At 43.7% G+C, this 13,564-nt stretch overlaps 1 protein-coding gene across 4 annotated transcripts in view; it reads right to left on the reverse strand.

Annotated features, from left to right (window-relative positions):
* OSBPL10 (oxysterol binding protein like 10) overlaps positions 1–13,564 on the reverse strand; it is a 78,997-nt gene that overhangs the window by 52,778 nt on the left and 12,655 nt on the right. For all 4 annotated transcript variants that reach the window (XM_079947268.1, XM_079947267.1, XM_079947266.1 and 1 more), the window contains exons 2-3: positions 4,585–4,760; positions 2,135–2,214 (exon numbers count right to left, since the gene is read on the reverse strand). In XM_079947268.1, coding sequence (XP_079803394.1) covers positions 2,135–2,214; positions 4,585–4,760 — 256 coding nt within the window. The remainder of the gene's footprint in view (positions 1–2,134; positions 2,215–4,584; positions 4,761–13,564) is intronic.

The following is a 13,564-nucleotide window of genomic DNA, read 5'->3' on the forward strand; positions in this document are numbered from 1 at the left end:
CTGGGGCTGCGAGGCTCATCTCGCTTTATTGGCCGAGGGAGCCAGCGTACAGCTTCCAGGTCATGTGGCCAGCATGACTAAGCCACTTCTGGCAAACCAGAGCAGCGCACGGAAACACCGTTTACCTTCCCGCCGGAGCGGTACCTATTTATCTACTTGCACTTTGACGTGCTTTCGAACTGCTAGGTTGGCAGGAGCAGGGACTGAGCAACGGGAGCTCACCCCGTCATGGGGATTTGAACCACCGACCTTCTGATCAGCAAGTCCTAGGCTCTGTGGTTTAACCCACAGCGCCACCCACATCCCATTTATACAGACGCTTAATAATCAAGCCAAACATTTGCTGGACGAGAAAGGGATAAGCTACAAAACCTGATGGAAAACTTGGTGGAATTCACTCACTGTTGTTCAGAATACAAAGCGTTTCACTTAAAATATATAGAAAGAGAGGGAGGGGAATACTGCCATTTTTTGTTTTTGTTTTTGTACAAGGAGTAAAGCAAGGATTTCTTGGACATTGCTTCAGACATGCCTCAGAATTATTAAAGTTGTAGTAGGTGATTACTCTGACTCATGGTCAAAATGACAGGCTGACTGTAGCAGCTTTTGAATAAATGGCTTGTACTGACATCACTTCTATTAATAATAGTCTTTTTGCATGTTAGATAAGACATTAAACATAACCACTTTCCTAGCACCCCTTTACTTAGTACGTTTTCTATAAAGACGAGGAATGCCGTGGCTATGAGACTGGGCAAAATTGCTACCTAGTCTAAAGACTAGGGCATTTTCTTTACAGCCCAATAATTTTTTACAGTGGTTTTTTTGTGTGGTTTAGAAAAGCCATTTCTTTTTCTACCACCTGCAATTAGAAGCCCTTGGAAACAGCTATTGGCAGTTGGTTATGGTCATAAAGAGCTCACTCAAACATCACACTGTACCATCTGTGCCCTTGCTTTTATTTCAGAACCTACGGCTTAAGATTCCAAGCATACGGGTGGAATCACGGTGTCACTAGATGAACAAAGGGGCTTGGCCCCTCGGCTACCAGAGCGCTATTCTAAACCCCTCACTATCTTGCCCGACCAATGGCAAAGTGCTACCGGAGGTATTTGAGCGCTCAGTGTCTCAAGGTAGTTTACAGAATTCCTATAATCTTACATGTAGTGAAAAGGAAACAAGCTCCCTCCTCAGTTATTCATCTCTCTCTCTCTTGGGTTCATCCTCTTGCATTTCAAATATTGCCTTCTATTAACTCCCTATTGTGTGTTTTTTCTTGCCCCTTTTCTAGAGGAGCTCAGTCGACCCACACCTCTTCCTTCCTTGCAAATAGTCATGTCATTGTGATGACCGGCATTCCTTATGGAACTCTTCTCGCACCTTTCTGAAATCCCAGCCATGCACTCTCCAGTCACAGCTGCGACAACAACAACAACAACTATGCAACGTCAGAAAAGTTCCCAGCCACTGCCAACTCACCTGTAGCCTTCCTCACACAGCTTGATCCCCCTGCTTCAGCTGGGAAGCCAAGTAAATCATTCTCCTATAATCTACCCCACCAATCTTCACCTGAGCCACTCCCTACACCATACAGCTGTTCCCCACATTCCATTCTGACTTAAAGAGATATCAGATATGTTCCGTTGCACCAGCATTTCCTCAAACATCTGATAATCAAAATGCAGCTACAAGCAGCAAAAACAAAACAAAACATGGGGAGGATTTTCATCCTTCTGCAAATTTTAGATGCAGCATAACTTTCTTGTCCATCCATTTAGCAGACTTTTCAAAATAAAAATTATCATGATTCCAATCAATACGTACCTCCCAAGCAGTATTCCTCAAAATAACACACACATTCCCTTCAAAATAACACAGAGAGACATCCAGTTGCTTTCTGCCGACTACTTTCTTTCTGTTTTAACAGTAAGCAGTCCTAAACATTTTGCTGTTGGCTAAAAATCTGGCAAGCAGGTTGTATAGAGATAACTATAGAGACTTTGAAAGTGGGAGAATAACGGAAGGGCTCTACCAACTGTTGTGGTTTTTTCACTAGTTTAATATTTCCAGGCACGACCTTCACTTACTCCAAATGGCATGCAAGAATGCAATTTCCTGCCCTATAATTATTTACCTTCAAATTATTTTCCGTGTGATACTTGGCACAGGATCGGAGCTGAGTCACCCAGTACTGCCTCTCCTTTGCATCCCCGGCTGGAAAAAGAAAACACATACAGAAAAATAAATAAATGTGTAGTTTATTCTCATTTTAAAACCAACCAATTTTCCTGCTATGTACGGTCCCTTTCATCTCAAACTCTCCCTATAGAAACAACCTAGTTATTGACATTGATACAGTAACTGGCTTTTCTATCTTCATTTTTAACTTGATGCATTTTAGCATACAACTGACACAATATTTTAAGGTTTGTTTGTTACTTTCCCGTGAACCACAACTTAAATTATTACTTATCAACCAATATACACTGGGAATGGGGGGGGGGGGGGCGGTTCCCCATGGAGAAATGAAATGGTGCTGTTCAGGGAAACCAATGTCACACGATTTTGATAATTGCCTGAACTGCTCCCTTCGTTAAAATCAACAGACTTTTGGGGGATGTACCCTTTTTATCAGTCCTGAAAGACTTTGTTCTAATAAAGGTAAAGGTAAAGGACCCCTGACAGTTAAGTCCAGTCATGAACAACTCTGGGGTTGCGGCGCTCATCTTACTTTACTGGCTGAGGGAGCCAACGTTTGTCTGCAGACAGTTTTTCCAACTCATGTGGCCAGCATGACTAAGTCACTTCTGGCGAAATCAGAACAGTGCACGGAAATGCCGCTTACTTTCCCGCTGGAGCGGTACCTATTTATCTACTTGCACTTTGACGTGCTTTTGAACTGCTAGGTTGACAGGAGCAGGGACTGAGCAACGGGAGCTCACCCCGTCACGGGGATTCGAACCGCTGACCTTCCGATCGGCAAGTCCTAGGCACAGTGGTTTAAACCACAGCACCACATGCATTATTCTAATATGGGCCTGCAATTCTTTGCAGACTTTGCCAAGGGGTAAGCTCAACCAAATACAATGGGATTACATTCTGAGTAAAGGTGCTTAGAATTGCACTTTAAATAAGGCAATCTAAGATTAATCTATTGAATGCCAGCATTCCAGTTCAGAATCAAGACAACGTAAGTCAGCACAATCTTTTCATAGAACAGGTATTATGCAGTGCCTATTAAAATTTTAGTTGGATAAGGAAATGCACACTTTGCACTTTTGAGATTTTGGGACGTTCTGTTTCAAGTGGAGAATAAAACCTACATCTTTCAGTTTTGCCTTGGTTCTGCAGAGCACCATTCAAAGCAGCCACACATACAACCGGGACATATCACCTTGTACTGACCTTAGGACCTCTGTTTACAGAAAGAAAAATATGGGCAAGTTCCCATTAAGATAATCTTAAAGGAATTCAGATCTTGTTTCATTTCAGCACCAAAACATTCCATGACTGAATATCAATTAGAAATTCTTTCCTAAGATATGGGTATGGATAACAGTGAAAAGAGCTTAGGTCTTGCTTGTGGGTTTCCCAGAGACATCTTGTTGACCCTTGCTGCGGAAAACAGGATGTTGGATTAGCTGGGCCTTTGGTCTAATCCATCACAGCTCATTTTATGCTTACCCTCCTATGCTGGGGGCAGGGGGAGGAAGAAGAGGGCGGATTCTTCCATCCCAGCTATATTCAAGACTTCCTCAGTTTGGCCTTGGAAAACAAGGCAACCATCAGTAGACTATTTACCATATTTTTTGCTCTATAAGACTCACTTTTCCCCCTCCCTCCCTTCATTTTATGGAGCAAATGCAAGCTGCGCAGGTATCACAGAAGCCAGAACAGCAAGAGGGATTGCTGCTTTCACTGCGCAGCGATCCCTCTTGCTGTTCTGGCTTCTGAGATTCAGAATGTATTTTTTCTTGTTTTCCTCCTCCAAAAACTAGGTGCGTCCTGTGGTCTGGTGCGTCTTATAGAGCCAAAAATACGGTATTTCAGAGAGTAAGCTTCACTTTTCATAAATTGGCTCTTAGGTGAACCACATTGCCTGGCTGAGTCTACTGCCTTAAGGTAGTCATTTCAACGTTTCAAACACAAAAGCATTACCTTCTCCAAACCAATTAAAAGCTTGTCACTATTAAACAAAGAGTAGCTGGGGAAATGCAACAGCTGCAGGAAAGGCAAGTTTAAAGAGCACAATAAGCCCACAACTGACACACATTTAACTTGTGTGCATTCAGCTTTACGCAATTGGCAAAAGGGGCTTTTTCTTTCATTAAAAAGGGGTTGGATGTCCAGGGGGAAAAGATGTTGGCAATCCCACCCAACATTGAACCCAATGTGCTTTGACTATATGCAATTTTGGCTTGACTATATGCGATTTTGGCTTTAAGAGAAATCACCCAAATGTAAACCCAGTGTGAGTTGCGGACTTACTGGGTGCGTGCGTGCGTGCGTGCGTGCGTGCGTGCGTGCACACACACACACACACACACACACACCAAAAACAGCAGTGGTGACAGATAAGCATACCTCTGAGTTTATACATTTCTCCATTGGCAGAGTATACCACCAACATGTGAGGGGCTTCATCGCTGAGAGAAACTACTGCTCCAGCTAAGGATAACAGCCCTCGTGGCTTCTGGTTTTTACTTTGTTCGTTCACAAAATATTGTAGGATTCCAGTCTCAAAATCCAGCATGAAATACCTGTTAATAGAGAGGGAAATAAACAGATGCATGTAATCTAATTTCCTATGCAGCACCCGAAAAAGTTTTCATTTTTAATATGCAACTATGTACTGCATATCAAAATAGTAGTGGACTACCGTACACATTTGTTCCACATTTACATTTTTGCTGTAACGCTTAGAAGTGGACTAATAATCTGGCTTTTCAAAAGAATACAAGCAATACAGAGAATCATAGGGTTTGAAGAGAGCATGAGGAATGCAGGAATCTCCATGACAGATGGCCATCCAACCTCTACTTAAAAACCTCCAAAGAAGGAGAGTCCACAACCTCCCGAGGGAGACTGTTCCATTGTCAAACAGTTCTTACTGTCAGAAAGTTTTTCCATGTGTTCCGCCTGAATCTCCTTTCTCGTAACATGAAGCCATTGGTTCAAGTCCTACCCTCCAGAGCAGGAGAAAACAAGCTTGTTCCCTCTACCATGTGGCAGCCCATGAGATATTTGAAGGTGGCTATCATATCTCCTCTCAGTCTCTTCTGTTCTAGGCTAAACATATACAACTCCTTCAACCACTCCTCATAAGGCTTGGTTTCCAGATCCCTGATTATCTTGGTTGCCCTCCTATGCACTCGTTCCAGCTTGTCAACATCCTTCTTAAACTCTGGTGCCCAGAATTGGACAAATTATTCCAGCTAAAAAGTATTATGTTATACCCCTATATTGTCCCCAATAATAGCCAAATCCTGCTCAAGTTACTTTATGCCTTTCACTTTAGAACTTAATGTGACTGAGGCAGATATTGAAGGATGGATGAGCTCAGAGAGAGGAGGGCAAGGTTTGCTGAGCCCAGGCTAGAAAAGAGCTCTCTTTCTATGCAAGAACCAAAATGGTGAGTTAAGCTTAGAAGACAGTGCAACTGGTGGAGAAAAGGTCTTATGTATCACCTCATTTTCCAAACCCTGAGCAAAGGCAGCCCCATGGAAAACACACTGTAGTCGTTCATTCTTGAAACTGTGAAGCAGGCAGTTCAAACCAAAACTCCAAAAACAGAGACGGTGCAACACAGATTTCAAGGAGGCTGCTTGTACACAAACATTTGTAGACTAAGGAAAAATGCCAGGAACTCAATATTAGAAATTCAAAATTAATTGGCAAATCAAACCAAGTCAGCCTTTTTCTTGACAGTTTAAAAATACAGACCTGTAATGAAAATCCTGATACCATAAATGGGCTTATTCATTAAGGAAATCTTGCATCTAAAGGTATTTTAATCTCTTGGCATTCTAGCTAAAGCAATTATTATTTTATTTATTAAATCTGTTTCCTGCCCTTCTTCCCAAAGGGTGGCAAATATATAAGCAATGAAACAATGAAAATAAACCTCAGGCAGTGGAAATGGAACGTGCTGTCCTGGCTACGGTTCCTTCCTAGTGGTGGCACTGGCTGTTTCATAGTTTCCCAGAATTAGTTAGCTGGCTACAACTCCATGAGATTGCCTTTTGACTGGGAAGTTACTGAGGCAGCTTGAATCTTTGCTCAGGAACCTCAAAGGTTATTCCAAAGAAGTCTCAGTAATTAGGCTAGCCAGCGCAAAACTCACTGAAACAATAAACAGTGGCTTCTAAACCATGAAGTGGGGCTACATCACTGCAACCCCAGGTCCCTCCATCACCAATTTGAGTGAGAAATCTGAGTAGAAACGGAAGGGAGAAGCAGATGGTCACAATGATAAGCGGCCCCTTAGCTTGATGTCAGCTGTAGGTGCCAAGCTGAGCAAAACAGCTCCTGTAACCTGAATTAGAACTGTTAAGTTGTGGGTGAACATATCAGACGACACAGTGATTCTTCAAACAGCTCTTGTTTATTCACAGGCCAGAACAGAACTGAACTGAAGGGTTCAGTCAGCCTGCTTATATAGAGCTCCAGTACAATGTAACTGTAACAACTTTCTAAAACCATCCAATCACTGAACATCACTTTCGATCCCTTATTTGCATAACTATCTACAGTATCCCCCTGCTGGCCCAGGGTGAGAACTTCAGTACATAACAAGAACATTCCTCAGCCTCTTTCCCATTCACTTCTGCCACAGTTTCACATCTGGATTCAACTGCTGTTGTCTTCGCGTAGTGTCCATATCCCCTTCAATTAAGCTTCTTAATCCGGAGAGCAAACCAACCCCAAACGCAGACAGCATGAATTTTGAACACTATCATCATATAAGGTTCGTGCCCTTTCTTCATTGCAGTTCAAATAACAGGCCCAAACACATTTCCCACGCTTGTGCATTATCTTGCAAACCAGACTTTGCTGGGGGTGTGGAGAAACATGCATACTGCAATCGGTCCCAGAGAGATAAACTTGGTTTACAGAAATGCGTAAATAAATTAATAAATGGGTCATTTGGTTCTGGCCGCCTTAGTAATGTAAAACTCTCCTAGAGCTTATTTTAATAATAAAATCCTTCAGCAGCTTATTGCTAAGAAATGGGCATGTTGCAGCAGCGTAGCTCGGCTTTACAAGAATGAGCCGCTATGAGCACTGAGCTCAGGCATTCTCCTCCTTCTCCTTCTCCTCCTCCTACACACACAAAATTCAAAGCTCCCCATTTTTGTTCTTAATAAATTGCAGTCCTTACATCAAAACTTGGTTTATTCCAACTGAGGTTTAGTTAACAAACCAGGATCTGGAAGCATGCATTTGATCCAAGTTTGTTGAAAGCAATCGCCTTTAAAGTTTGGAATAAACTGCAGTTTCCTGATAGGACCAAATGGAAAATGGAAGCTTTCTATCTCCTCCTTTGGGGCAAGTCCAAAGCTTGCTGGAACTTATTGATCACAATGTTTGGCATTATGAGAATATCAGCTGGCCCAAATAGAGTGATAGCTGACTGTATCTGCTTACAGAAGTTAACAGGAGATACAGCAACTTTATCAGCACTAACCAAACTATCTCAAAGTAGTGAGCAAGCTTTCAGGTTCCCTGAAACTCCTCTTCAAGATAGATGTTAAGTAGCATGGGGAACCCAGGAGAAACTGCCGTTCTCCCTGTGAAAATATAAGGAACCAACAGCTATTAGGATTGATTTGTAGCTCTGATCAGAGGTCATGGGTCCCTTGAGAAGTCAGAGAGCAAAATGAAGTCTGGTAACCCTTAGTTTAGCAATCCTGATAGGAACCAAATTGAGTACAGTGGTGCCCCGCAAGACGAATGCCTCGCAAGACGAAAAACTCGCTAGACGAAAGGGTTTTCCGTTTTTCGAGGCGCTTCGCAAGACGAATTTCCCTATGGGCTTGCTTCGCAAGACGAAAACGTCTTGCGGGTTTGCTTCCTTTTTCTTAAAGCCGTTAATACCCGGGGAATCCACGCTCCGCAAGACGAAAAAATCGCAAGGCGAAGCAACTTGTGGAACGAATTAATTTCGTCTTGCGAGGCACCACTGTAGTATTATTGTTGGTGGTGGACATGTAATCCCCATAAAATAACACCACATGGGGATTATGTACCCTCCAGCCACTAGGCCCCATGCACACCTAAGACTGACAGCCACTATAGTCTCCAAGATCAACAAAACAGTACCATTAATTTGATAAGCCTGGGCAGTGTGACTCAGTAATGGGAGACAGATTTGGCTCTGGATCTGACAGGGCCAAGTTCACACGCCTCTGCTATGGGCACAAGGATCACATTGGCAAGTGATGCTTAGCACCATGACGATGAGCCTCAATTAGCTTGAGGAAAGCACCATGACCCTCTCCTTTCTGTGGTCAGAAGAAGGACTTCTGCTGAAGTGCTTTGTGCACCACACGAACCAGGGATCCTGGCTTAAGACAAACTCTGGGTAGTTTGATAAACCAGCTTCATAGCGCAAGGTGTGGCTTAGCACGAAACTCACCAAAGCTTGTTTTAAAGCAAGATGCCCAATTCATGTACGATGCTAGGCAGAGATTGTTTTAAAGTTTAATTCAATTCAGCAATAAGAGTTGAAGCGAGTACGCAAGCCCAGCAACTTTCTTTGGACTGTTTGAGGCTTGTCCATGTAGCACTAAACCACAGTTTAGCATTGCAAAGGAACTGGGCCTATAAAATAGGTTAGTTCTCCCATATAAAACTCCTCATTTGCATGCGATCAGCACGTGAACACTGTTTCCGGTCCTGCAAGGGGGCAGCGTGGAGCAGGATGGTCTTATGCACATTCCACTGACGTGAATGCAACCCCCACATAAATGGGGAGTTGCCCTTAGTGCAAACAGAACCAGTTTGCAAACATTGTCATGTATATATGATCCACAGTATAGGAGAAGCAGAAAACTGCACTCTCTACTAACCACCACAGACTACCAACATGTGTACATTCCTTTTTACTGAACTTTGGTCTTTAGATATGCATAAACAGACACATACTCCAGGACAGAAGTCCACAGGACCCGTGCTGTTCAATGGCGGCAAGCTATCCCTTTAATCTTTATTCATACAGCAGCTTGCAGGAAACTTTGTGCTGACGACTTCATACAAAGTTTGCATAACCGTCAGAAAACACCACCTTAACTGATTTACTGCATATTAAATACACATACAGCTTAAGACCCATTAATCTGATTTTAATACACAAACTGCTAGGAAAGTGCACTTTCAGGACGAACTACTGAAACTTTTGGCACTTGCATTTCCAAGAGGTCAACTGTCATTGTGAATATGATATAGATTAACTTAAACTATCCTCAGTCAGCAGAGTTCTATACTAAAGTCATGTTGGTTTCCCCCCTCCTCCCCAGACCTTCATGGTTCACCCTTCACTTTAGCAACCCTCAGCCCTCAGCAAGAATCACTGCCAGACACCAGCAAATCTGCAATGTTATGAAGGAAAAGCATTAATATCCATAGACACATAGTCCCCAAGGCTATTTGCAATAAATAAATATATGAACAGGCTTATGCGCACCCACTGAATTTAAAGAATCTAAAGTCAGAGTGCTGTGTGTCGCAATAAAATGCATATAAACATTTTATAAAGCGGCTGAGCAAACAATAAACACAGAAACAAAACCACTGAGAAGCCAACATGGTGTAGTGGGAAAGCTCCACCCTCTGGGCCACAAGAGGCCCAGCCATTTCCCACAAGCCACACCCACCTGTCCCAAACAGATGACATAATATGACATCAGGTGTGTGTGCCAGGTAAAGAAACAGTTTCAAAAAAGAAGAAGAAGTCAGGATCCTTAAGGAGGGCTGCCAGTTGTTCACTGCAGTCTTTTAAGTTTAGAACTGAATGCAAGTGCCATTGGGATCTGCTTCATTCAGGAATGAAGTTGGCAACACCTGATCAGAAGCTCCTAAGTGCAGCCAACTTGGCACCAAGCGCATGGGAATTATGTGTTCCCAGTGTCCCAATCCTGTGAGGAATCACTGATCTTCAATTCTTTCAAAAACCAGCCCCAGGGGTAATTTGTTGCAGTTTGAAGCATCATAGCTCTACTGAAGGTTAGAGCGCATCCTTTGTAGTTAGAAGGTCCCATGTTTAAACCCTGGCATGTTCGATTAAAAGGATAAAGGTAAAAGATGACGGAGAAGACCTCCAAGCATAAGACCTTGGAGAGTCACCAACACTCTTGCCAGACCGTTGCAACCAAGACCTGATAGACAAGGCTATTAGCATCTGGTAGAGCTGGTGAGAAATATGTAGTTTCAGAACCACCGCTGCAAACTGAAAAGGCATTCTTAGACCTAGAAGCACCCTGCGGCTTCAAAGCTGACACGGAATCATAATCCTCAACCTGACCAACCTCACAATTATTTCACAATTCACTGGCCTTATTAGTTTCAGCTGGCAAACCCACACCCAGTCAGTTGATTACATCAAAAGGTTTGATTCCTCAATTCTCCTGCAGCTGGAGAAAGAAAAGAAATGTTTTACTGTTGCGTTATAGCAGTGTCTGAAACTCATATATATAAGCTAGGCACCAAATGGCTCCTTAAACCAAGGTTAAAAGGTAAAGGACCCCTGACAGTTAAGTCCAATCGCTAACGACTCTGGGGTTGCGGCGCTCATCTCACTTTACCAGCCGAGGGAGCCGACATTTGTCGGCAGACAGTTTTTCCGGGTCATGTGGGCAGCATGACTAAGCCGCTTCTGGAGAAACCAGAGCAGTGCACGGAAACGCCGTTTACTTTCCTGCCGGAGTGGTACCTATTTATCTACTTGCACTGGCATGCTTTTGAACTGCTAGGTTGGCAGAAACTGGGACGGAGCAACGGGAGCTCACCCCGTCATGGGGATTCAAACCGCCGACCTTCCGATCGGCAAGCCCTAGGCTCAGTGGTTTAGACCACAGCGCCACCCGCGTGCCTTTCAAAACCAAAGTTACAATCACCAAAACGGAATGTCTGGTTGCCATTGGGGGGCAAGACAGCTCTAAAGTCTTATTTTTCAAATGTCAAACTGATTGTGATTGATCAGTTAGACATCTGTCTTTGTTCAGATAACAACCTTGAGCTAGGTTTAGAGCTTTGAGAACTTAAAGAAGACAAGTCACTTGATCCAGGGACAGTCCACATATATATTGGCCGATTCTAGGCTCTTTTTCTTAATGGTAACTGCTCCTGATCAGGCTGCACAGAAAAAGGAATCCATAAATCCATTCCAATTTTACAGATAAAATATAACTGATATAATTCTACAGGATATGGTATTAGTGTGTGAAAACAGTCCAGACCCAATGATCCCTAAGCATGCACCTCTAGATGGTGAAGATGTCAGGGGCCATCCCGGCACCCAGGAATCTTCACTTGGCCAAAAGTGGTCTTAAGCCAGGTGCAAAATGTGCCTGGCACCTGGCTAACTTCTAACACTGCAGTGGAAATGAACTGCCTGTGAAATATATTGCAGTTAACGTGCTCACTGGTAGATTTCTTTTTTAATGATATAGGTGGGAAAGCAGCTTGTAACTGGTGACTACATAGGTACTGGCCAATGGGTACTCATAATTCCTTGTGCAGCTGTATTTCATGCAGCATTTGCCTCCCAAACAGAGAGGAAGCATTAGCTAAGGCAGGGGTTGGCAAGGTTTACTTCGCCTGGGCTGGTTCACTCCAGTGGAGATCCCTCCGTGGGCCAGATCGCAGGTGCGTGTGAGTGAAGGCGCCCACGATTTCCGGCGTCTGCATCTGCACAGGTTCAATTTTTGGCACCGCGGAAACGAGTTCCCCGTGCTGCACTGGTTTAGCGCAGCCCATGGGGACTCGCCGAGCAGGCAGCTTGGTTCAGGGGCAGCTCATGGGCCAGTTAAACAACCCCGTGGGCTGCTTGTGGCCCATGGGCCTTGGGTGCCAACCCCTGAGCTAAGGGAATACTGTCATACCTCGGGTTACAGATGCTTCAGGTTACGTTTTTTCAGGTTACGGATGCTCCGAAACCCGGAAGTACTTGAATGGGCTACTTCCAGGTTTTGGAGGTCGCGCATGCACAGAGGTGCTAAATTGCACTTTGCGCATGCGCAGAAGTGCCAAATCGCAACCCACGTGTGCGCAGACGCACCGCTGCAGGCTGCGAACGTTCACCCCACACAGATCACGTTCACAACCCGCGCGTCCACCGTAGTGGCACTTTTTTTCCTAGTATCAACAACCCATGGTTATTTCTGTGCTGGGAAAGTGAGATCTCTCTACAAGGGACAAATTTTCTGGGTAAGAGAGATCTGGAGCCCATTAAATAAAAACCACCTGACTGCAAATCTATTGCACAACAAAGCCATTGTCTGCAATGCAACTGCATTCTTCCCTAACCAGCTTTTCACAGTGCTGGCTTTATATTTAGCCTGAGCCAACTGGTTTTGCTGCTCACTTTGAAGGCACCCTCCCGAGACACAGTTGGGACCAGTCCCAGGCTCAGTGTTTTATATTTAAGCAGGAAACCATCTGTGGCACCTCCCACACTTGCCTAATGTCACAGCCTGATTTAGTCACAGCTTCTAACTGGAAAATTAAAAGCCAATGCCAACTCAGACCCATATTATCTTGCTATAAAACCGTACCATAAAAAAACTAATGAGTCCCTGGGCTCTTTCTAACACCAGTTGCTGAACTGTGTGACAGTAAAGTTGACCACATTGCCATAATTGGTCCAAGTCACTGCTGCCATGTATGGAAGTGCTCAAGAAAACCAGCACATCCATATATTAAGATGCTAAGTGAAGACAGATCAAGGAAGGATACCAGGATCATGCCGCACAAAGAATGCCAATTTTCCTTAATGGGAAGAGTTTATTGCGGGTGTTGTGATTATCTTGGTTTTAGATTAACAACGTTCCTTATTTCTTCTGCAACAGTATTGGAAAGCAGCCCTTAAAAAGTGATATGCAAAAAGTCATTTTTTTGTCTTCTTTACAAAATATTTATTTTACAAAAAATCAGGTCCCCAAGGCAAATTCCAAGTTGAATCCGCAAAGCACAACAAATCAATTAAAAAACTAAAACAGCAGCATGAAAAGGCATACAACAACTGAATCTGAATATTGTTGACACTCAACTCCAAATCCACAAGATATCTCCCTCAGCACTTTCATGTGGATGCGTTAAGCATCCCTGGGTGAGGTATAAAATCCCAAAAGAAGAGGGCCATGGTGTGTTGAGCAACAATCCCCAGCAATACCTTCTGATACCTACCCACCAGTTAAGTCCAGAACTGCCACAGAACAGTATCTCCAAGTCCCATTCCTAATAGAGGCCCCAGTTAGTTAGTTAGTTACTTACAGAAGGACACTGTGGTTAAGTCTATCAAAAGAAGAAGAAGAGGAGGAGGAGGAGGAGGAGGAGTAGTTTGGAT

This window comes from Podarcis cretensis (genome assembly GCF_951804945.1).
Source record: "Podarcis cretensis genome assembly, chromosome: 12".
In the NCBI taxonomy this organism is placed as follows: Eukaryota; Metazoa; Chordata; class Lepidosauria; order Squamata; family Lacertidae; genus Podarcis; species Podarcis cretensis.